Source organism: Taudactylus pleione, unplaced genomic scaffold (genome assembly GCF_031769625.1).
Source record: "Taudactylus pleione unplaced genomic scaffold, aTauple2 ptg000447l, whole genome shotgun sequence".
Classification (NCBI taxonomy): Eukaryota; Metazoa; Chordata; class Amphibia; order Anura; family Myobatrachidae; genus Taudactylus; species Taudactylus pleione.
The window spans coordinates 2,566,076-2,591,822 of record NW_028284849.1 but is presented as its reverse complement, the minus strand read 5'-3'; the positions used below and the strand labels follow the sequence as shown (position 1 = coordinate 2,591,822).

At 45.8% G+C, this 25,747-nt stretch overlaps 1 protein-coding gene across 1 annotated transcript in view; it reads left to right on the top strand.

Moving 5' to 3' along the window:
* BANP (BTG3 associated nuclear protein) overlaps window positions 1-25,747 on the top strand; it is a 493,255-nt gene that overhangs the window by 235,993 nt on the left and 231,515 nt on the right. Inside the window, exon 8 of the mRNA XM_088447981.1 lies at window positions 24,785-24,952. Coding sequence (XP_088304107.1) covers window positions 24,785-24,952 — 168 coding nt within the window. The remainder of the gene's footprint in view (window positions 1-24,784; window positions 24,953-25,747) is intronic.

The following is a 25,747-nucleotide window of genomic DNA, read 5'->3' as shown; positions in this document are numbered from 1 at the left end:
ACGTCACCAGCGCAGTGCATCACTGGGAATGCTGGCCTCTGAAGCGATCGGAGGCTTCTTTAGCCTCCGGTCACTTCGGAGGCCAGCGTTACTCAGCGGTGGTCGGCGGGGAAAAGTTCTGGGCGGCAGGCTGTTTCTGCCGGGCGACGCGCCCGCAGAAAACAGCCTGGGGAGAACACTGCTCTGTTAAGATATTATTATTTTTTATTAGAATTATTATAAATGTGTAATTGTCTACAGTGCTCTGCAGCGCCAGGATGCAGGTTATAACGGGACTCACATAAAACTGGGACATGCAAGGTGGATAACATCAATGCGGAACTGAAGACAACGGTTAGGGAGGGCCGTGCTCATGTGAGCTTACAATCTAATTGTAAGAGGGCACAGCTTAAACAAGTGAAGCAAGTGCGCCTCTCAGTGGAGATTTGGATATTTGCGAGGAGGGCGCTATTTAAGGATAGGTGAGGGTGCAATGAGTATTTGTGGTGGAAGTAGTATGCTGTCCGGGTGCATTTGTAGAGTTTTCAGAGAGCATGTAAAGTCCTGATTACTGTAGTGAGATGTAGATTGGGCGCATTGGGGGTAGTTCCCGGAGTGTGTGGTGTTACGGGAGACGTCCTATAGCCAGGAGTGAGTGGAGATTACCAGGGGCGCAGCACAGATCATTGGTAGATATGGGGAACATTCAGACATGTGAGCTGGATGTAGGGGGGGGGGGGTGTTGATGGCTTGTTGGTGAGGGCACGGGGGGACCCAGTGTAGGGATTTGCAGATTGGTTCTGCGTGAGAGGAAGATCTCTCTTACTGCAACATTTACAAAGGATTGAAGTCTGTGCAGGTGGACAGTTCCATTTCTAGATTTTAGAGAAAGCCTCTCCCACCCCGTACTATGACAATACTTACAAGGATTGCTCGGCTTTTATTTGTGCTCGGTATGAAATAGATTTATTCCTATTGCAGCAAATGCAGACGGATCGTGTAGGGCAACATGTGTTTTTGCTGTACACGATTTGTAACAGACCGTTGTGCATGAAATATCTACATTGCTTTGATTTATATGATGGTTTGAGTGAACAGTCACAAAACCAGTATTACTTTAGTGGTTCTAATATTACAAGTAAAACGCTTGAACTACGTTGCGCGTATAGATCACCTCGCAGTGTTCTGGCATTAGTCTGACAGGAGCATGACCGCTTCCTTGCGCTGTTGGCATACCTGTCTCAGTCTCTGGCTTCCTGGCTACCCGCATGTTATATCATGGCACTGCCCCTGCCACCTACCGTCCTGTCTCAGTCATTAATGCTGCTGTTAAAATAATAATAAATAATTCTGATTTTTAACAAATTATCGCCACATGTGTGATGTTAAAATGACCCCAATGTCCGACAATGGTCCAGTGGAGCTGATAGGTATTTTCGTGTATGTTCATAAATGTGCTGGGCAGATAATTGTAGCTAGCCCGTATGGTATAATGCCTGGGTAGTTGACCTCTATGCAATCTTACAGGACCCCCTTTTTCCCCCAGAAAACAAAGATTTTACATAAATGAAGTTCTCTTCTCCATGAATAACAAGGCATGAAGTGGGCTCTCTCTGTTTTCAATGCCAAAATATTTTTTAAATTGAGATTCAAATGTCTCAAGATGATTTTGTGTCACTTTAACATTCTTGGAGTTGACTCATTTCAAATGACCCCACGCACAGGTGACCGACATCTGACTTAGGGCCTGATTCAGTGTTGGGAATAGAGTGAGAATTAGCAATTAACTGTGTACCTGGGCAAACCATGTTGCAATGCAAGGGGTGTAAATACATCATTTTTTTTTTTGCATGTAGGGTAAATACTGGCTGCTTTTACATGTAGCCCACAAATACTGCACAGTTTTATTATTACTTTACAATTTAGATGTCAGTTTGGACACGTCCCTCCCAAATCTAAATCTCTCTGCACATTTTAAATCTGCCCCACCTGCAGTGCAGCATGGTGTCACCAAGATGATCAGTTGAGAGAGATATCTCTCTCTATGCCCAAGTCTGAATCAGGCCCTTAGTCTGCATCGTCAGTAGCGGAACAATCGAGTTTTAAAGCATCATCAGGGGGTGTTGCCTTAGCTCTGAGACTATACAAGCCGGTGTTAGACTAATGTGCTGCTGACATTGGTACTATTGTTGTCTGTGTGACTGTCTTCGCGTACAGCTCTGTTCATGTTAATTATTTCCAATAAACTCCCTTTCCTACAGTAAATCAAATCCACGATTAATGACGCCAGAGTCTGACGGGCCTTATATGGGAGACGGGCCTGGACATACTCTTCCTTTTTGTTTCCTTGTTGTTGCTGCTGCTCTTGGTCGCCCTATAAAGTAAAGACTTGTACTAAAGCCATCAAAGGCCACCGTATCCCGCAGGAAGCGCTCGGTTGCAGCTGTCTTTCTCGCCAATACCATTGGTGAGAGCCGAGTGATAATTAAAAAGTGAGAGTGTTCCTAATGACATCAATTCCAGCTAATTATTTACAGATTCCCCCGTTCATTCGATATGTTGAGGCATGACATGTTTGTCACATTTCACATGTGTGTAAACTTTGAGGTTTGATTCTCAACCAAGTGGCTGTTTGAAGCGATCGTTCTAGCGTACAAGGTTCATATGTTTCGTGTTAGAACTTTGGATCAGGATATCACATTAGCAGTAAAACTTTTATTTGTGCTGGAGTTGCCTCTATTTTCTCCCTTCGCAAATACTGTATACACATATAATTAGTTCTGCAAGAGATATAATTCCCCTTAGAAGCTGTGTGTGTGACTAATATCATCTGACCTCACTGTAGAGCCTGATGGAAGTTATCAGTGTTCTGCCTGTAGATTACTCAATGTGTATACAAACAATATACGTGTGAGGTTTCACCGAGTGCACTATTTCTCTCCCTTTGTGCATGTTTCCCCCCATAATGTTACATTTCTCCTATGCTAGGTGAGTGGTAGAATATATAAGCTGCAGACCCCCCCCTCATTTTTTTCGCTCTTCTAGTTAGAATGTTTCCCCTGAAAATCCTTCCTGGTTACTAGGGACGACTCCCTCCTCCTTCTGTGACACCAGTCAGGATCCCGGCGCCAGCCGCACAAATAAATATAATAAAAAATGATCATGTCCTTTTTTTCGTCACTTTTTAAGTTTATTAGTTTCTGTTTAACCTAAGATTGGTGGCGATTCTTTGGGGAATGTAGAAGGTGGTGAGTGGCTTGGTTAGGAATCGAAAACTCTGAGTTTAAATCCCAGGAAAAGTCGCTTCTTATGTGATAAAGAGTTGTCAAATTGCCTTTGTTTTGTAATTTAATAGTGATATTTTTCTATTCCCTCCGAACGACCATTTAGTAGATGTTCCCATATGAGGTATTGGATATTCTCCATATACTAACAGCAAAGGGAGCTGCCATATTGGCTGTGACCCTACAGAGTAATATAATTTCTGCTAACATTCAAGGCCGGGGTACTTAGTCTGTCTGTCTAGACTGTGCCGGGGAAGATTACCGGGAGTCATATAGGGGTGGGGGGGGGTGTGCTCTCATCAATGCTGTGGGGGGCTTTGCCCCTATGGTATAAAATCCACCTAGCATGGCCAGGACGTGCATCACTGAACTCCTTGTTTGATCATTGCGAAGACATTGCGTCCCTTGCTAATATTTGTGCTGCCTCTTTTTTTTTTTCACTAAAAACTAAATTCTTATTTGTACCAATGCAGTAACCTCTATAACCTTGGGTATACAGGTCTAATTTACCATTGCTTTTTGTCTAGCCTCACAACGTTGAACTACTTTTTTTTTATTACTCATTTTCCAAACCTATTAGATCACATATATTCCCCTCAATAAAAACAAAAGAAAAAACTTGTCATCGAGCAATACTGTACATATTCACCAACAGTGTTCTCTCACCAGCATTTTTACAAAACCTTTAACACTGTCGTTCTCATACATACCGTACACTATTCCTACATCCAGTTTTTCTCCCCCTTCTTACGTCATCCGCACCATGACCATGTTTTTGTCAAATTCTCCCTTACTCAGTGCCTACCTAATCCTTTATTCTGCCCCCTGTTCCCACCTCTATCCTCCCCCCCTAGTCTCCTCCCCTTCTCTCCCCTCCTCTGTCTGTATTCCTCCCCTCTGCTCCCCCCCATGTCTCCTCCCCTTCTCTCCCCTCCTCTGTCTGTATTCCTCCCCTCTGCTTCCCTCCCTAGTCTCCTCCCCTTCTTTCCCCTCCTCTGTCTGTATTCCTCCCCTCTGCTTCCCTCCCTAGTCTTCTCCCCTTCTCTCCCCTCCTCTGTCTGTATTCCTCCCCTCTGCTTCCCCCCTAGTCTCCTCCCCTTCTCTCCTCTCCTCTGTCTGTATTCCTCCCCTCTGCTTCCCCCCTAGTCTCCTCCCCTTCTCTCCCCTCCTCTGTCTGTATTCCACCTCTCTGCTTCCCTCCTAGTCTCCTCCCCTTCTCTCTCCTCCTCTGTCTGTATTCCTCCCCTCTGCTCCCCCCTAGTCTCCACCCCCTTCTCTCCCCTCCTCTGTCTGTATTCCTCCCCTCTGCTTCCCCCCTAGTCTCCTCCCCTTCTCTCCCCTCCTCTGTCTGTATTCCTCCCCTCTGCTTCCCCCCTAGTCTCCTCCCCTTCTCTCCCCTCCTCTGTCTGTATTCCTCCCCTCTGCTTCCCCCCTAGTCTCCTCCCCTTCTCTCCCCTCCTCTGTCTGTATTCCTCCCCTCTGCTTCCCTCCTAGTCTCCTCCCCTTCTCTCCCCTCCTCTGTCTGTATTCCTCCTCTCTGCTTCCCTCCTAGTCTCCTCCCCTTCTCTCTCCTCCTCTCTCCTCCTCTGTCTGTATTCCTCCCCTCTGCTCCCCACCTAGTCTCCTCCCCTTCTCTGCCTGTATTCCTCCCCTCTGCTTCCCTCCCTAGTCTCCTCCCCTTCTCTCCCCTTCTCTGTCTGTATTCCTCCCCTCTGCTTCCCCCCTAGTCTCCTCCCCTTCTCTCCCCTCCTCTGTCTGTATTCCTCCCTTCTGCTTCCCCCCTAGTCTCCTCCCCTTCTCTCCCCTCCTCTGTCTGTATTCCTCCCCTCTGCTCCCCCCCTAGTCTCCTCCCCTTCTCTCCCCTCCTCTGTCTATTCCTCCCCTCTGCTCCCCCCCTAGTCTCCTCCCCTTCTCTCCCCTCCTCTGTCTGTATTCCTCCCCTCTGCTTCCCCCTAGTCTCCTCCCCTTCTCTCCCCTCCTCTGTCTGTATTCCTCCCCTCTGCTTCCCCCCTAGTCTCCTCCCCTTCTCTCCCCTCCTCTGTCTGTATTCCTCCCCTCTGCTTCCCCCCTAGTCTCCTCCCCTTCTCTCCCCTCCTCTGTCTGTATTCCTCCCCTCTGCTTCCCTCCTAGTCTCCTCCCCTTCTCTCCCCTCCTCTGTCTGTATTCCTCCCCTCTGCTTCCCCCCTAGTCTCCTCCCCTTCTCTCCCCTCCTCTGTCTGTATTCCTCCCCTCTGCTCCCCCCCTAGTCTCCTCCCCTTCTCTCCCCTCCTCTGTCTGTATTCCTCCCCTCTGCTTCCCCCCTAGTCTCCTCCCCTTCTCTCCCCTCCTCTGTCTGTATTCCTCCCCTCTGCTTCCCCCCTAGTCTCCTCCCCTTCTCTCCCCTCCTCTGTCTGTATTCCTCCCCTCTGCTTCCCTCCCTAGTCTCCTCCCCTTCTCTCCCCTCCTCTGTCTGTATTCCTCCCCTCTGCTTCCCCCCTAGTCTCCTCCCCTTCTCTCCCCTCCTCTGTCTGTATTCCTCCCCTCTGCTTCCCCCCTAGTCTCCTCCCCTTCTCTCCCCTCCTGTCTGTATTCCTCCCCTCTGCTTCCCCCCTAGTCTCCTCCCCTTCTCTCCCCTCCTCTGTCTGTATTCCTCCCCTCTGCTTCCCTCCTAGTCTCCTCCCCTTCTCTCCCCTCCTCTGTCTGTATTCCTCCTCTCTGCTTCCCTCCTAGTCTCCTCCCCTTCTCTCTCCTCCTCTGTCTGTATTCCTCCCCTCTGCTCCCCCCCTAGTCTCCTCCCCTTCTCTGTCTGTATTCCTCCCCTCTGCTTCCCTCCCTAGTCTCCTCCCCTTCTCTCCCCTCCTCTGTCTGTATTCCTCCCCTCTGCTTCCCCCCTAGTCTCCTCCCCTTCTCTCCCCTCCTCTGTCTGTATTCCTCCCCTCTGCTTCCCTCCCTAGTCTTCTCCCCTTCTCTCCCCTCCTCTGTCTGTATTCCTCCCCTCTGCTTCCCCCCTAGGCTCCTCCCCTTCTCTCCCCTCCTCTGTCTGTATTCCTCCCCTCTGCTTCCCTCCCCCTCCGCTCCTGTTACTCCACTTTCATTATTTTCTCCCCCACAATGGTCCTACTACCCAACCACTAAGCTGAGCACCCACCCTCCTCTCCCCCTCATATCACCACACCTTCATCACACTAAGCTCCCTCCCTTTCCTACAAAGGGTGTGATATGTATTACCGGCGGGCGCATGGCCGGCTGTTCAATTCCCGACAGCGGCTACCCGACAGCGCTGGAAATCCAGATCGTCCTAAAGGTAAGTATCAACTAACCTAACCCCCCTTAGGGGATGCCTAACCCTAACCTCCCCCCCTGTGCCTAACCCCCCCCCCTCTAAGTGCATAAACCTAACCCCCCCTTCCCCGCTGCCTAACCCTATGTCCCCCGGGGGGGTGCCTAACTCTAACCCTCCCTCCCCCTAGCCTAACCCCAACCTCCCGGGGGAGTGCCTTACCCTAAGTCTCCCCCGGGAGCCCTAAACCTAACCCCCCCCCCCCTCCACGGCTGTCCGCTGCGGCGCCCGGCATCCGCTCGATCGGTACCGGTCTCCAGACGTCGGGCAAATTACAGGCGTCTACATTTAGACACCTGTCATTTGTCCCTAGTAGGGATAAAGCAGTCTGGAAGCCGGCGGTCGGCATTTAGACCGTCGGGTTCCAGACTACATCACCCTACAAATGCACGCCGCCTCTCTTGCCTACTGATTACTTGCTCCCACTCCCGCCTCCAAGATCTCCCCCAAGCTGCTCCCTTCCTCTGGAACTCTCTCCCTCTCCCTATCAGACTCTTCACCTCTCTACAAATCTTCAAACTGGCTCTCATCTACTCCATACTCCCCACAAGGGCACCTATCACTTGGTAGCTGACTCCCTGCTGCTTTTTTGAGTTATGATCGCTGCAGCAATGTTTATAAACCATGTTCTTATTCTGTATTGTTTTGCATTGTAAGTCGCTGTTTTACGAGTTTGCTCATTTGTTTATGTACTTAGTGAGGCGCTGCTTAACCCTTGTGGCGCCATATAAATAAAGGATAATAATAAAGCATGCAATGGTCATCGTGCCAAAGAGGAAATCGTCCAAAAGCTGCTGCAAAACGACATTTTCCTCTAATATGCACATTTTTCCCATTTATTTTTATAACCATTAAACATTTATGTCCTGTTTATTTGAGAGAAGTAATTCAGCTGTTAAACGATGAATTAAAGAGCACATGGCCGTTCTCATAGAGCTACGTTTGTTTGTCTCTTTAATTAGGAGACATTATTGAGCAGAGCGCATCTTGAGCGGGGAACGCTGTCTCGGAGAGGCGAATTTAGGCGTGCTTGGGGTTTTATTTTTCCGTTCCCACCAGAAGTGTAGTTAAAAATAAATGAAATGGGCAGTATTAATTGTCCTTGCATAACATGCCATTTGTGACTTCTTCGGGGAAAACAATGCTCCTTGTTCTTATTGTTTTTTTTCTGTTGGCGCAGTCCGTGTTTTATTGGCCTTTTTTCTGTGTCCTGCCAGGCCTGGCCGTGCCTTGGTGTATGCTCTGCCAAAGAGATTTCTTTCTCAGGCACTAAGTGGTAACAATCGGGGCTTGTCTGTCTGTCTGCCGGGGACCACTGTGTGACGCTGTCTTTGGTTACATGTCAGCAGCGCTGTTCCTTTCACGCTGCACAATTCTCCGATTTTTCTCCATTTACTTACTGTGCATGATCCCCAATGTTTCTGGATATCTTCCCTGACTTATTACTGTTATGAATTCCAGTGACCGCTCCTAGTAAGCCATCTAGAACTCAGGCTTACAAGGTTTTCCGCCACTAACAACCGCCCGTTGTTCCCTTAGAGATTAATAGCTCACCGGTACTTAGGCGGCCGCCTGGACTTACTGCTCGGAGTAGTAGCAGCTTACAGGAGTGTCGGTCGGAATCCTGTGATGAGTGAAAGAGTATAAACAAGAAGAGTCAATGGTGTAGCTTAGTGAGGTGTGGCTTGTCTGCCGATGTGCTGCCAATGTGCCTATGGTGCGGCTTGTGTACCGATGGTGTGGCAAGAACAGATGGTGGAAAGCTGATTATGAGTGCTGCTGCTTTGAGAGACGATGGTGCAGCTTGTGTGCCGATGGTGCGGCAATAGCCAATGGTAGACAGTTGGTAGTAGATGCTGCGGCTTTGGGAGCCGATGGTGCGGCGAATGTTCCGATTGTGCGGCAATAGCCTATGGTAGAAAGTTGTTAGTAGATGCTGCGGCTTTGGGAGCCGATGGTGCGGCAAAAGCAGATGGTAGAAAGGTGGTAGTAGGTGCTGCGGTTTTGAGAGCCGATGGCAGCACGGTTGTATTGGTGGAGCTAGGAAGCCGTAGGAGAAGCTGGAGAGCCGGGGACAGCACGGAAGCTGCTGGTGCGGCTAAGGTGCCAATGGTGCGGCAAAAGCCGATGGTAGAGAGTTGGTAGTAGGTGCTGCGGCTTTGAGAGCCGATGGCAGCACGGTATTATAAGTGCAGCTAGGAAGCCGTAGGAGAAGCTGGAGAGCCGGAGACAGCACGGAAGCCACTACGGGAAAACCAGAATCTTCACCACGAGGAGGAACAGAACGCTGACCATGCAGCCGAGCCGAGGGAACCCACAGGAATGCTATAGTCGGCGAGGCGGCAAAAAGCCAGTGTGTATAAATAGGAGGACCATCCAATCACGCAGTGCTAAGGATAGCATGTGACATCCTGAGGCGTGCCGATCGCCTAGCAACCGAGGGAACCGGAACAACAACATCCAGGGAATGCGAACTGCTCGAGGGAGACAAGTTGTGACCGCGACTTGTAACAATTACTTACTATGGGCCTTATTCAGAGATTTACGCTATTATGATGTTTGCGCATATGAGTTGTATGGCGCATGCATCAAAATCCATTACCGTAATCGCTTGCTTGACAGTCTTTCACCGTTCGGGGGAACTGGGGTGTGGCGGCAAAAATGCAGGCGCGTTGTGACCGTTATCGGGGCGGGTCACAGCCTGCAATCCAGTACGCAGATAACTGTCTCCGGCGTCTCAGTTTCCATGGCCATCTTACTCACAAGTTCGATTATCGAAGGATCTGTGGCTGCGTCTTTGTATGTGATCACTTGGATTTGCGAAGCCGCAGACAGGCGTCTCAACACATATCCTGGGGGTTGCGACATTTGCATAATCTGGCACAGTAGCTGGGTATACACTGGGCGATATATATCGACCATTCAATCCAACGCCCGATATATTGCGAGCGCTTTGGCAGGTGTTTACCCCCAATATGTCTACGAGCGACGTCATTCACAAACACATCGCATCTGCTCTGCAGCATAACAGATGGGCGATATATATCTGTAGCTATATCGGCGCATCTGGGTGCGTGTACGGGCGGTCAGCCGACCACCCATACACTTGCTGCAGGGAGGGCCGGTGACTGACAGCTGAAAAGCCCACCCAGTTGTGATGTCAGGGAACACGCATCGAGCGGCTGATCGGCAAGACTGTATAACTTACCTTATCAGCCGCCGTGTTGGCGGATCCGTCGGCACAGTGTGTACCCAGCTAACGACACAGCAGCGAGGGCATTAGCGCCCATCGCTGGATCGGGCCCTGTATTGTATATTTGTCTTCTTAACGCCTCTGTATAGTCAACACTTTGTTCTTCTCTAATTCAAATTTCTTATTTGATCGTCTGCTCTTAATTTCTTATCTCCTGTATACCATCTTTCCACCCACTAACGCATTTGTTTCTACGCCGACCATTCCAACACAATTTTCTCGTTCCTCGCACCGTCTAAGCTCTGATACGCCCCACCCATTACTACTTGTGTGCGCCATGCTGCGCAGTTTGTGCTGCCTTAGGACATGATGAGTTAATGGGCCCTAATTCCGCGGTACCACACAATAAAGTCCTTGGGCCATTTCCTCTCCTACATGATGGTGTAAAGGAGTCCCTAGCCCCATCCGAGCAGCGCAGGGAACGTGACACAAAGCTCCCAGGACTGTCCCGGTAGAATTGGGACGCTGTATAGGTCTCGACAGAAAAGTCTAAATTGGTGACATTTATCTTTCTGGAAGATTTAATAAAGATTACAAAATAAAATGTGTATTTTAAAAAAAATACACTTTATGTACAGTGTCTAATGATGGTTTGTGTAACTCATGAGAGGGTCATTGCTTCAGTGTCTGCCGCCGGGATCTGCACACCCCTATAGTTTTAGCTGGAAGATGGACAAAAATCAATGGAAGGACTGTGCATGAAATCTGCTCGGTTTAGGGTTTCATGAAAATGTCATCCAAATATTATTCGTGGGGGGGGGGGGGGGCTTAGGCCCTGATTCAGACCCGCTCGCGAGCACATAGCACTCGCAAGCGGGTCGATGTTCGGACAATACGCACGTGCGAGCCCCGGAGTGAGTGAGAACTTCACTCGCTCGGGGCTCGCAGCAAAACGGGGCGGCTGTCGATGGTGATCGACAGCTCGCCCCGTTTTTTAAGCGGGTCAGGGGGTGGCTGCACAAACGGAGGCGTTCCCTTAGGAACGCCTGCCATTTTGGGGCGGCCCTACTGACATCACACGTGATGTCAGTTGTGAACTTCCTGCTCTATTAGAGCAGGAAGTTCACTGGGGCTTGCGGTGGACGAGACCCTACCACAAGGGTCTCGTCGCAAGCCCGATGGTCGCGATAACCGCGACCATCGCCAGGCCACCCGCACAAGCTGTGTGTGGTCACCCACAGCTATGCGAGCGGCCTGGAGGTGGATTATTTTTTTTTTAAAGACGCCCTGATTCAGAGCGAACGCTCGCAAATAGCGAGCGCCTCTGAATCTGTACCAAGTGGTTCTGGACAGTACCAGCCTCACCATAACATACTCGCTGAGCACAGCTGGCAAGTGTGATCTTCGGTTTTATCCAATCATATCTGTTATTAATATTTATGTCTATAACCTACAGCTCGCTTTCTCAATTGTCTGTAACATGTATTTCCATGAGTGGCTTCATTTATGCTAAGTTTTCTCTAATGTGCAAAGTTATTCATTAGGGATTTCAACGCCTGTCATTAGTACGCTGACGGGATTTGACAGTCGGGAAGCCGGCGGTTGACATTTCGTTTGTCGGTTTCCTGACTGCATCCCATTCATTATACCATATGAATACTGGGAAATGTATAGAAAACCTCCCCTTGTAATTAAGGGATTTAAAATTACATATTGCTGTTATATTGTTATTATTATATTGCATAATTATTGTTATTTACTAATAAATGTAATGTCCTTTATTTTCTAATTAACTGAAGTACCCCTTAAGTAATAATAATAAGTCCTCTCGCTGTGTATAATAATAAGTGCCCTCGCTGTGTATAATAATAAGTGCCCTCGCTGTGTATAATAATAAGTGCCCTCGCTGTGTATAATAAGAAGTGCCCTCGCTGTGTATAATAATAATAAGTGCCCTCTCTGTGTATAATAAGAAGTGACCTCGCTGTATATAATAATAATAAGTGCCCTCTCTGTGTATAATAATAAGTGCCCTCGCTGTGTATAATAATAAGTGCCCACGCTGTGTATAATAATAAGTGCCCTCGCTGTGTACAATAAGTGCCCTCGCTGTGTATAATAATAAGTGCCCTCGCTGTGTATAATAATAAGTGCCCTCGCTGTGTATAATAATAAGTGCCCTCGCTGTGTATAATAATAAGTCCCGTCGCTGTGTATAATAGTAAGTGCCCTCTCTGTGTATAATAACAAGTGCCCTCGCTGTGTATAATAATAAGTGCCCTCGCTGTGTATAACAAGAAGTGCCCTCGCTGTGTATAACAAGAAGTCCCCTCGCTGTGTATAACAAGAAGTCCCCTCGCTGTGTATAACAAGAAGTCCCCTCGCTGTGTATAACAAGAAGTCCCCTCGCTGTGTATAATAATAAGTGCCCTCGCTGTGTATAATAATAAGTGCCCTCTCTGTGTATAATAATAAGTGCCCTCTCTGTGTATAATAATAACTCCCCTCGCTGTGTATAATAAGTGCCCTCTCTGTGTATAATAATAAGTGCCCTCGCTGTGTATAATAATAAATCCCCTCGCTGTGTATAGTAATAAGTGCCCTCTCTGTGTATAATAATAAGTGCCCTCGCTGTGTATAATAATAAGTGCCCTCGCTGTGTATAATAAGAAGTCCCCTCGCTGTGTATTGTAATAAGTGCCCTCTCTGTGTATAATAATAATAATAATAAGTCCCCTCGCTGTGTATAATAATAAGTGCCCTCTCTGTGTATAATAATAAGTGCCCTCTCTGTGTATAATAATAAGTGCCCTCGCTGTGTATAATAATAAGTCCCCTCTCTGTGTATTATAATAAGTCCCCTCTCTGTGTATAATAATAAGTCCCGTCGCTGTGTATAATAATAAGTGCCCTCTCTGTGTATAATAATAAGTCCCGTTGCTGTGTATAATAATAAGTACCCTCTCTGTGTATAATAATAAGTGCCCTCGCTGTGTATAATAATAAGTGCCCTCGCTGTGTATAATAATAAGTGCCCTCGCTGTGTATAATAATAATAAGTGCCCTCGCTTTGTATAATAATAATAAGTGCCCTCGCTGTGTATAATAATAAGTCCCCTCGCTGTGTATAATAATAAGTGCCCTCGCTGTGTATAATAATAAGTCCCCTCTCTGTGTATAATAATAAGTGCCCTCGCTGTGTATAATAAGAAGTGCCCTCTCTGTGTATAATAAGAAGTGCCCTCGCTGTGTATAATAAGAAGTGCCCTAGCTGTGTACAATAATAAGTGCCCTCACTGTGTATAATAATAATAAGTGCCCTCGCTGTGTATAATAATAAGTGCCCTCGCTGTGTATAATAATAAGTCCCCTCTCTGTGTATTATAATAAGTGCCCTCTCTGTGTATAATAATAAGTCCCCTCGCTGTGTATAATAAGAAGTGCCCTCGCTGTGTATAATAAGAAGTCCCCTCGCTGTGTATAATAATAAGTGCCCTCTCTGTGTATAATAATAAGTGCCCTCTCTGTGTATAATGATAAGTGCCCTCGCTGTGTATAATAATAAGTCCCGTTGCTGTGTATAATAATAAGTCCCGTCGCTGTGTATAATAATAAGTCCCGTCGCTGTGTATAATAATAATAAGTCCCGTCGCTGTGTATAATAATAATAAGTCCCCTCGCTGTGTATAATAATAATAAGTCCCCTCGCTGTGTATAATAATAATAAGTCCCGTCGCTGTGTATAATAATAATAAGTCCCCTCGCTGTGTATAATAATAATAAGTCCCCTCGCTGTGTGTAATAATAATAAGTCCCCTCGCTGTGTGTAATAATAAGTGCCCTCTCTGTGTATAATAATAAGTGCCCTCGCTGTGTATAATAATAAGTCCCCTCTCTGTGTATAATAATAAGTGCCCTCGCTGTGTATAATAATAAGTGCCCTCGCTGTGTATAATAATAAGTGCCCTCTCTGTGTATAATAATAAGTGCCCTCTCTGTGTATAATAATAAGTGCCCTCGCTGTGTATAATAATAAGTCCCCTCTCTGTGTATAATAATAAGTCCCCTCTCTGTGTATAATAATAAGTGCCCTCTCTGTGTATAATAATAAGTGCCCTCGCTTTGTATAATAATAATAAGTGCCCTCGCTTTGTATAATAATAATAAGTGCCCTCGCTGTGTATAATAATAAGTCCCCTCGCTGTGTATAATAATAAGTCCCCTCGCTGTGTATAATAATAAGTCCCCTCTCTGTGTATAATAATAAGTGCCCTCTCTGTGTATAATGATTAGTGCCCTCGCTGTGTATAATAATAAGTCCCGTTGCTGTGTATAATAATAAGTGCCCTCGCTGTGTATAATAATAAGTCCCGTCGCTGTGTATAATAATAATAAGTCCCGTCGCTGTGTATAATAATAATAAGTCCCCTCGCTGTGTATAATAATAATAAGTCCCCTCGCTGTGTATAATAATAATAAGTCCCGTCGCTGTGTATAATAATAATAAGTCCCCTCGCTGTGTATAATAATAATAAGTCCCCTCGCTGTGTGTAATAATAAGTCCCCTCGCTGTGTATAATAATAATAAGTCCCGTCGCTGTGTATAATAATAATAAGTCCCCTCGCTGTGTGTAATAATAAGTGCCCTCGCTGTGTATAATAAGAAGTCCCCTCGCTGTGTATAATAATAAGTGCCCTCGCTGTGTATAATAATAAGTCCCCTCTCTGTGTATAATAATAAGTGCCCTCTCTGTGTATAATAATAAGTGCCCTCGCTGTGTATAATAATAAGTGCCCTCGCTGTGTATAATAATAAGTGCCCTCGCTGTGTATAATAATAAGTGCCCTCGCTGTGTATAATAATAAGTGCCCTCGCTGTGTATAATAATAATAAGTGCCCTCGCTGTGTATAATAATAAGTGCCCTCGCTGTGTATAATAATAAGTCCCCTCTCTGTGTATAATAATAAGTGCCCTCGCTGTGTATAATAATAAGTGCCCTCGCTGTGTATAATAATAAGTGCCCTCGCTGTGTATAATAATAAGTGCCCTCGCTGTGTATAATAATAAGTGCCCTCGCTGTGTATAATAATAAGTGCCCTCGCTGTGTATAATAATAAGTGCCCTCGCTGTGTAGAATAATAATAAGTGCCCTCGCTGTGTAGAATAAGAAGTGCCCTCGCTGTGTATAATAAGAAGTGCCCTCTCTGTGTATAATAATAAGTGCCCTCGCTGTGTATAATAATAAGTCCCCTCTCTGTGTATAATAAGAAGTGCCCTCTCTGTGTATAATAATAAGTGCCCTTGCTGTGTATAATAATAAGTCCCGCTGCTGTGTATAATAATAAGTGCCCTCGCTGTGTATAATAATAAGTCCCGTTGCTGTGTATAATAATAAGTGCCCTCGCTGTGTATAATAATAAGTCCCGTCGCTGTGTATAATAATAAGTGCCCTCGCTGTGTATAATAATAAGTCCCGTCGCTGTGTATAATAATAAGTCCCCTCGCTGTGTATAATAATAAGTCCCCTCGCTGTGTATAATAATAATAAGTCCCCTCGCTGTGTATAATAATAATAAGTGCCCTCGCTGTGTATATTAAGGGGAGCGGCTCTGTACAGTCCCTCGGTACAATCTCCAGGACAACAGTTTTTAGATACAAAACCTAAAGCATATGATGTATGAGGCGTAACACTAAATGCATATGAGGTATGAGGCGTAACACTAAATGGCACGAATAGTAAACATTCCTGTAACAAATAAATTATATGTACTGTTGAATAAGACACAAACAATAAATTGTTATTCCACCTCCTGCGTAAATTGAAACCAGTTTCCCTCCTCCCGTCAACTCCGCAAAATGTATCAAGTTGTTTCTTAATAGTACATGACATTTGTACCTTGCGCCTATTGATATACAGTACTGTCAGCGTGGAAGCCCCCGGGCCAACACAACGCATTAGATGGCCAGTAGTGTTTCCTACTCTCATTACCCGGTAATTATTACATAGCGGCCAGCGGACCTGCGCCGGGGTCTGAAGACAAATCCCCAATTCTGAAAGGAGTTGGACAGCGCTCGGGCTAATCCACACAATAAGCCAAAGTTATATCCGCCTACCCCTGTTACTGTAAGTAACGGGACAATTTATAATCCCGCAGAGGCCAGCACAGTTTTATGTTTCTATCTATCTAGAGCATGACAAGAGAGGCGTATTAAAGAATACACGCCACTGCTTTGTTTACAGCTGGAAGCATCCTCTCCTGAGACACCGTAATTATGTCCCAATCCGCCTTTTAGGCTTCCTCCTAGCTACATAAATCAGACTGACCTTTTCTCTAATAGTGTCCTGTAATGCGGCCAGCACATCGCTGCATCATGTAACGCAATCTATTGTCTGAGGCTGAAATACCAGTTTATCCTATTTACGGATACATGATTTTAATGCGCTTTTAATGTTTATTGGCATTGCAGAAATACAGTACAGTCCTATTCCCTACAATGGGGAAGCCGTGTAGCTTAGTGTGTTATGTTACCCAGGAACTAGGGATGTGCAGGCTCGGTTCTACTCGGTTCCGTTCGGTTCTTTTTACCGAATCTTATTGGCTATCCAAAACTCGTGACAGCTGAAACCCAATAAGATCCGGTAAAAAGAACCGAACGGAACCGAGTAGAACCGAGCCTGCACATCCCTACCAGGAACCTATTATTATTAATGTCATCGTCATTTGTTTAGTGCTACTTGTAAGGGAAAATGGTCTATAAATATGTTCCTCAGCGTAGTAATTGGCAAGTGTATTGACTGAGGAGTGGAATATTTGTACAGATTAATTACTAATATAGAGATTTGTGTTGTATTTTTGTGGCTATACTTGCTGTGAATGTATTTTTGTTTTAGTAGCTTCCTATGGGATGTAGTTTGGAAGCCGACGGTCTAAATGCCGACTGCCGGCTTCCAGACTTTCTAATCCCGGCGTGGTACTAATAACAGGCGTCGAAAACTCGACGCCTATCATTAACCAGACGGCGGAAGATCGGTGCCTGGCATACTGAACAAAGGTAAGCCGGGTGCGGGCAACCGCGGGGGGGAGGGTTAGGTTTAGGGCTCCCGGGGGGACTTAGGGTTAGGCATCCCCCCCGGGGGGGTTAGGTTTAGGCTAGGGGAAGGGGGGGTTAGGGTTAGGCACCCCCGGGGGGAGGTTAGGTTCAGGCACCGGGGAAGGGGGGGTTAGGTTTAGGCACTTGGGGGGGAGTTTAGGGTTAGGCACCCCTGAGGGAGGGTTAGGGTTAGGGGGTAGAATTAGGTTAGCGATACTTACCTTAGGGACGATCAGGATTTTCACCCTTGCCGAGCTGCCGCTGTCGGGATTTGAACCGCCGAGCATCCGTTCGGCGGGAATACCTACTACACCCCTTCCTATTTGGTTATAGAGGCCTGTGATAACAAGGTGCTGAGGGCTCTCGTTGTCCCAATAGCAACCAATCAGAGATAAGATCGGTCTGATTCAGGGTGGTACTAGGGGGGCGTGTGGCAGAGATAACACTAATGGAGGCGATTCACTGTATAAGTGACATCTGGGAGCGATGCCAGGAGGAGATCCACGTACTATAGCCCTGTATGACACTACCTTGCCATCTATGCAGCGTTACTAAACAAGCCTTATAAATATGTGGATGAGAATAATGAGTCTCGTTACACAGAAGGGTGGTAGAGAAAATCATTTAAAATGTAAGAGTCCCTGGTACATACACAGAAGCCAGCATTCCTCTTTGTAATGAACTCTGTGAAGTTTGCAGACATGGAAGCCTGTAATCAACACCTCATAACACACCCCACACAGCCTGATTTTAGGTACGCCCATGGCGCTGATCTCGCTACCCTATAAAGTAGTGTGTAGTCGCCTCTGCCATCTGCTCTCTGTCTGTGTGTTGAAGCCAGATACTGCCCCATAGCTGCCGCCTCTGGTGATATCGGCTCACACCTGGAAGTTGTTATGGATCCTATCGTCATGGATATGGAACTGATAGCACCAGAAATATTGGATTTCGCCGGCGAGGGGTTAACACAGCAAATGAAAACCGGCTTAGCTGGCAGGACGGTTGTTTGGCTGGTTCTATATCTCCATTAGATCAGACCAGATTTCTGTTCTTCTGTCCGGGCTTTTGTCACGTTAGTGAAGGGTTGAGTTCTGTAGAACAGCATAATGCTCAAAGCCTGTTTCTTATAATACACATTGAGGGCGATTTTATGATTTCATCACTGGAAACTGGAGTTAATTGTGCCTCATTAAGGGATTGTAATGGATGAGGATCTGGGGTGCAAACAAAATCTTTGATCCATTATCCATGTCCAGATTGAAGGTTTAATGAGTGAAACGTGTGCATGCGGATCTCGCCATGTTACGGCCCATAAAGCATTTATATATGTTCTCCTGATCGTTGCTTGAGCTGCTGAAGCTTTACGTATTAATTTACTGTCCTACTGGGAATTGTGGAATGACTGCACTGTACCATGAAATGAAAGGGACACGGTCATTGTGGGGAAACATAACCGCTGGGAGACCAGTCAAGGGATGGGGTGTAGTGATCTGGGGTCTCGTGGTTAGGGTTGCGCTATTTCATATAATCCCGTTTCCATCTCATTATAAGAAGCGTAGATCAAGGCCGCATTGTTACAGCCGCCCCTGGACACGTTGGTTTTACACAAGGCCCGTGATGCAAACCCTTTGTCAGCCCGCATGTATTCCGTGGTGCCTGGTGCATACTGGTAATCCGTTGTGGCAGGCCTGGGATTGTAATCGTACAGCATTAATCCTGACAATTATGTTTTCTAATGCACAGGAAGGACATTCTCCTTGGTAGCTTCCATTAGCACATGTAATGAGAGACATAGAGAATTAGGCTGAGCAATGGAACACAACACATTATAATAACGGAGATTATGATTGTATCTGTCTGTGGAAAGTATTCGTCATTCAATCAGAACCTTTTGCTGCTTCTCAGAGATTCTACTGTATTGTTACATTGGTTTAGAAATACTGTAAATTGATTAAATAGGTAACAAACCAAACAGTTCCTACACTTTTACTAATAACCATGGTTTTGTTACACACCATTACTTTATATATTTTTACTGTGTGCAACCTGCAATGTGTACAGCTCATAGGCTCTGCCGGATTTTCTATGTGACTCGCGCTTGGGAAATATATGGTGTGCAGAGGTAGGTGATCATGTCATTCGCAGTGTACTATCCAACTTCGCTGCACTCCAGTGTTCATGTAACCAACTGCTACTTAATAATGACCCTCTCCCGTTCCATCAAGACCTTTGTTCCAGCACATGACTCAGGCCCACATTCAAGACTAACCTGTAGTTCAGTGATTTTCAACCTTTTTTAACTCGCGGCAAACTACACAAGATTTTAAAATTGCCAAGGCACACTATCCGGCGATGCGGTGTGCGCGGATTATGAAAAACACACTACATTAGTTCCCACAGGAACAAAACACACTACATTGGCCCCCACAAGAATAAAAAACACACTACATTGCCCCCCCCACAAGAATAAAACAATCCCATTGGCTGGCCTAACAGAAAAAAAAAAACCACATTGCTCCCCACAAAAAAAACAACCATACCACATTGCGCCCCACAGAATTGCTCCCCACAGAAAAAGAAACCTATGGCTTGCCCCACAGAAACAAAAAAACAAAACAAAACGCATTGTTCCCCACTAAATAGGCAAATATATGGCTGGATAACATATGGCTGGTTCTCACTAAAAAAAAATGACATGACTGGTTCCCACGAAAAAATAAACTATGGCTGGTACCCACGAAGAAGAAAAAAATGTCTGGTCCCCACAAAACCCACATTTCTTCCCCCCTTGTCACTCACACTGCAGCAGGATCGCGTGCGGGCGGGCTTCCAGGCAGGCTGCAGAGCGTTTGGTAAAGGTGAGATTATTTGATCAGGTCAAAGGCCTTTTCGGCGTCTAGTGAGAGGATGACTTTCTCTTCGGTTTCTGAATGCTAAGACTTGGCCTGAAGAGCTGAGATAACCTTATGGACATTTATCGAGGAGTGTTTGGATTTTATAGTCCTGATTCAATAAGGAGATGGGTCTATAAAAACCAGGCAGGGAGAGGTCTCTTCCAGGTTTTGGAAGTATTTTAATGATGGCAGAGTTGAAATAGAGCGGGAGAGATTCCTGGGAAATTATGTAATTGAAGGTTGATGCGAGAGTGTCACTTATTTTAGGAGCAAAAATTTTGTAGAATTCTCAACTAAAGCCATCTGGGCCTGGGGCTTTCGTGGATTTAAGTTGGGATATGACTTTATTGACTTCTGAAGACGTAATGGGAGCTGATAGCATAGGTATTGAGTCAGCTGGTACTTGGGGAAAAGAAAGAGAATCCCAATCCATTGGTTCAGTATGATCTGGAGGAGGGGCTATTCCCTGGGGTGGGTCAGAGCTGGAGTAAAGAGATTCATAGAAGGTTTTCTTGACCTCAGCCACTTGTGTGTTGGATTTGGAGAGAGAGCCATCTGGGGTTACTAGGAGGTGAAAAATCATAGGAGGACGGTTTCCACTTAAAAGGTTAGTGAGAAGACGACCAGTCTTATTGCCAAATTTATGGAAACGGTAGTTGACTGCAGAGAGATATTTATCTCCCAAGACTTGTAAGTATTCATCAAAATGTGCCTTGGCGGTATAGTAATTTTATTTGTTAGATGTAGTCGGATCAGTTTTACATTTTTGGAAATAATCTGTAAATGTGTTTTGGAGATAATATAAGTAGAGGCATAGTCTTTATTAACGGAGGAGGTGTCAGAAATTATGGTGCCCCTAAGGACTGATTTAGCTGATTGCCAAAATAAAGGGGGATCGGACTCTAAGGGCCATATTCAATTACAGGCGAGATCGTCCATTTTCGCCGTCGTTTGCGAATCGGACATCCGATTGGCCGATATATTGGCCGCGATCAGCCAATTTCTGCATGATTTGCGGCCGATTTCGCCAACGACGGCGAAAAAAACGTCCGTTTTTCGCCTGAAAGCTGGAGAAAACTTTTCTCCAGCCTAGGGCAGGCGAAAAATTTGGCAAACTCCCTATTTTTGGGTAAAAATGTGGGTATTTCTTACAGAACCCTTTGGACCCATTTTTACATGAAAAATCTGGGATAAAATCTGCGAAAAATCTGCGATATTATCGCAGGTGCGATAATATCGCCGGTAATTGAACACGCCCCTATGGGAGCAGAGTTAGTTATTTTGTAGTTTTCCCAGGCCGATTCCAGTTTACTTCTAAATATAAGGGAGCCAGCCAAGTGGGAAGGGAATGGCCATTGCTTACAAGGGCTATGATCCAGATGAAGGGTGGACAATACCAGGGCATGATCAGAGAGTACTATTGGCTCTATGGTGGCATTGGAGATCTTTGAGAAGAGAGTAGATGGGATGAATAAATAATCAATTCTCACGAGGGAATTGTGAGCTGAAGATGGACATGTGAAATCTTTTTCTATTGGGTCTAGTGCTCTCCAAACATCAGTCAATTGTAGATTTTTAGCAAATAGCGGAATACCTAGTTTAGGAAGAGAAGGGATGCCTGAGGAGGTGGAGGCTCTATCAAGGAAGGGAAAAGAGATTAGATTAAAGTCTCCACAGACTATTAAAGAGGAGGGATTATATGGGGACAGTTTATCAATTGAAGACTGAAACACAGACTTAGTATATTTGTTAGGGGAGTATACATTACATACAGTAAGTTTAGTATTCATATACGTTATAGCTGCAATGACGTATCTACCCTCTGGATCTGCTATAATTTAGGTAATTTCCATGTTTAAGGATCTTTTACAAAGAATAACCAGGCCTCTCGCTTTAGAATTATAGGATGCAGAAGCAATAATGGACCAATTCATCCTCTGAAGTTTGATCATTTCTGCCCCAACAAGATGTACAGTATCTCCTGAAGAAATGCGAGGTCTCTATTCTGTTTGGAGTGGTATAAGAGAACTTTGCGTCTCTTAGTGGGAGAGTTGATTCCTCCAATGTTCCCACGAGCCGAATGTTCCAACAGAAATGTGAGGGTACATATTATAAGTAATATTTTGCCACCAAGGTAGCACAAAAATAGAGGGGGGAGACGGGTAGGAAGACACATGAGGGAGACATAAATAGTGGGACATGCGACGACGGAATAAGCAATTTTATTATCAAAACATGAAAGTCAAGGTATCTAGATACAAATGTACATAGTACAAAGAGACCCCGAAGGGTAACATATTGAGTATTTGCATATAGGAGACTTCCGAATAATGTAGATAACAAGAGTGTCTGCCGCATAGCGCATCTTAATCTTCGCTTTCCGGCGGAGAGCTCCTAATGCACTGCAGGCCGATCCACAACGTGTAAACATAAGAAATAACACAAAGGTATACTTACATATCTCCAGAAGTAGAATGCAAATATTTAGCATTAGGTGTATGGGAAATAAAGGGCTATAAGGGCACACTTCAAATATCAAATAGGGCATACAGTATGTAGCAAAAAGAACGTACAATAGAGTGATAATACCAGCAGTAAGATCAGAATCATGTACTGTATAGGGAGTTGAAATTTTGACCTATTCTATACATATGTGCTCGATTCATAAGGTTGACAGGTGGTGTGAAGAAAGCCTTAAGTCCAGCATATAGGAGCCATAAGCATGAAATAATGTAAAGGGTATTTTAAGTGATACTCAGGTCGTGGACGATGGCGAATCTGAGATATCAGCTGATAGAGGATGAGCTTCCTCCCTCAGATATCCCGCAGCATCTTCTGGATTAAGGAAATCTTTATACGAGTCTCCAGAAAACAGGCGTAGTCGTGCCGGGTACATGAGAGAGAACGTGCGACCATCCTTGATAAGCTGGCTACATATGGGAGAAAAGTCCTTTCTAGCTCTCGTCCGCTCTACAGAATAATCCTGAAATATGAATAAACTGTTTCCTTCCCATAGGATGGCTTTTGTTAGATCTTGAAGCGTCCAAAATGCAACTTTATGGAGGTAGTTAAGGCATCTAAACAGGACGACTCTGGGGCGCGTATCAGATGGTTTAGGATGTGGGCCCACCCTGTGCACTCTCTCAATTATCAGATCACGGCATGGATCTACTATGCCAAGTAGGGAGGAAAGGGTATTTCTGGCAAAATGCGCCAGCGCCGGACCTTTGACCGACTCGGGTAGTCCAACTAACCATATATTATTGCGCCTAGAACGATTTTCAATGTCATCCATCTTATTGCGCATTTGATAATTTTCGTTGGTTAACTGAGAGTTTTAATTCAGCAACGTCATGAAAGGTAGCCCCTAATTTGTGCTCAGTGTCAGACACCCTGGTGGAGAACTGGTGCAGTTGTTCTTTAATATCAGACACTGCCTGAGTTAAAAGGGGGCCCATGGTATTTTTAATAGCATTTACGATGTCCCCATAAGTGGCTGGAGAGTCGGATGGTCGATGTACCTGCGGCGAGTCAGGGTCTGAGGAGGGCGCAGCTGCTTTCATGTGTGCCGGAGAAGCAGCATCCGTGTCTCCATCAATCGCCATGTTGCTGGGAGCGCGCCGTTTTTCCTGTCGTGGTTGTAGGGGTTTTGCTGCTATCAGTGATTGGAGATACCTCTCCATATAGATGCCCGGGACACCAGTGCAGTCGTGGGAGGCGTAAATTGCTTTTGGAAGGGTCCGTTAAAGCGGAGTGCAGCGGAGCTCTGAGACGGCGCTTCCTACTCCATGAAACCGAGTCCCCATCTTTTTACTTAATCGTTCCTTTGGGGTCTCAGTTCCGCCGGCCTGAGATATTTTTGCTCTGTGATTGGGCCTCATCCGCCCCTTCCATTTTCATCTGTGTAATCAGATCATCTCCTGATTTTAGGCACCTCACTAAACTTATCTCCACCCTGAGGCCATTGGGGGGCTGTAGGTTGTGCTGGTAGCTTTAGGGCAATGTAGACATGTTTTATAACCTATAAAACATGTAAATATATTTCCCAGCACTCGGAATTCATATCCGCAATAAGATTTGAGAAACTGCATGGTGGTAAATTACTCAGAGATCTCAATTGCATATGTTTTCAAAAATATGGCTAAGCCTCCGGTGTCTCTTTTTACTGGAGGTCCTTAATACTTAGTAAAAGTCTGGGGCATGGAACCCCAAAGAGCCAGCAAAGGCCACCCCAACCCCAGGGCAGCAATATATGCAACTAAGATCTCTGAATTATCTACCACCATGTAGTTTTTCAAATCTTACTGCTGATATCATTTCCGGGTGCTAGGCAAGCCCGCCGACAGAGGGGGACAAAGGGGACAACCATACCAGGCCCCAAGGATCAGGGACAGAAATGGGCTGGCCCCAGTTGTCTGTAATGTATTGTGGAGAGGTAATACGTTAGTTTTATATAATGCTTCAGTGGAATCACAGGTTAATACTGAACACAGGTTTATACCACCGAGGTTCATAACCATTTACATTTGGGGGTTTCTTGGACCTTAAGATAAACCGACATCAGATACCAGGACCCAGACTATAATAAAGTGCAGTAATATGTATAATCTTCTTTCACTGGCCAAAGTCATTTCCATGATCACAATCAGACTCTTACAGAGAGTCACCCCATGGCGAGTGCGAGCGTAACTCTGTGTATTACTTATACCATGATCCCACTGTAAGTGACAATATAATACAGGACCATCAGAAAATATAACAGTGTACAGTCATTTCCTAGACCGTAACATTATTTTCAGTCATTCTGGAAACTGTGTTTTTATTTCCTATGTTTTGCCTTGATCATTATAAGCCCGTCATTCTCTTCATTATTTGGGTATCTTTATACTTTGTTGGATTTGGAGTTTTTGTGTCCGCGTTCAGTGAACACCGTCTGTTAGATAATGTTTATATAGATATGGGATAGAATATAGGACTGCACCTCCATTAACAAATATCCTTTTATCTCCTCCTTCCCCCAGGTCACCTCTTTCACAAATTCCGGATCACAGAATCCGACTGGTACAGAATCAAGCAGAGCATTGACTCCAAGTGCCGCACCGCCTGGCGCCGGAAGCAACGAGGGCAGAGCTTGGCGGTGAAGAGCTTCTCACGTAGAACGCCCTCAAACTCCTCATACAGCACCGCAGGTAAGTCACCGCCAGGCTCCGCACCTCGCAGGCAGACATTGGATGACGGTGAGGTCCATAGAAGATTTTCCACTTCCCAGATAACTGCTAGATTGCTGTGCCTCCTGCACCAGCCTGCATCATAGTGAGCCCTACCAATCGGCATCCTGTCCTTACACGTGGCTTAGCTGCAGGGAGATGAGGAGGCATCAGGGTGGGAGGATGCCTCTTCTGTACCTCCTGCACCAGCCTGCATCATAGTGAGCCCTACCAATCGGCATCCTGTCCTTACACGTGGCTTAGCTGCAGGGAGATGAGGAGGCATCAGGGTGGGAGGATGCCTCTTCTGTGCCTGCTCTGTGGAACCTCATACATTGAGGTGTATAATGATATAGGCATTGTAAGGTGTTTGCTCCAGTTACAATGAAAGTATTGTCTCAAAGTCTCCAGGAACTAAAAAAAAAAGGAAATAATAATTAATAATGAACTTATCATTGCATGAATAGGCACAAGAAGGGTGTGTAATGGGGGGCCCTGCATGTGAGCGACCCGGGGGCCAGTACAAGTTTTACTCTATCAATGTGTGGTTCACTTTTTTTCCTTACAGTATCCGCTCTTCTGTTGTGTTCATTTTATCTCCAACAAAAACATCTTCCCTGCCAGGCGGGTACAGCTGCTGCGATGCATTGCACTGGTTCAGGACCCTGGCTTAAGGGGGCAGAATGCGTTCCAATTGGTTGGTGGGATACATACCCTGGACACCCTCCCCCTGATTGCTATGACCAGAGCACAACCACTGTTACATGCCCATATACG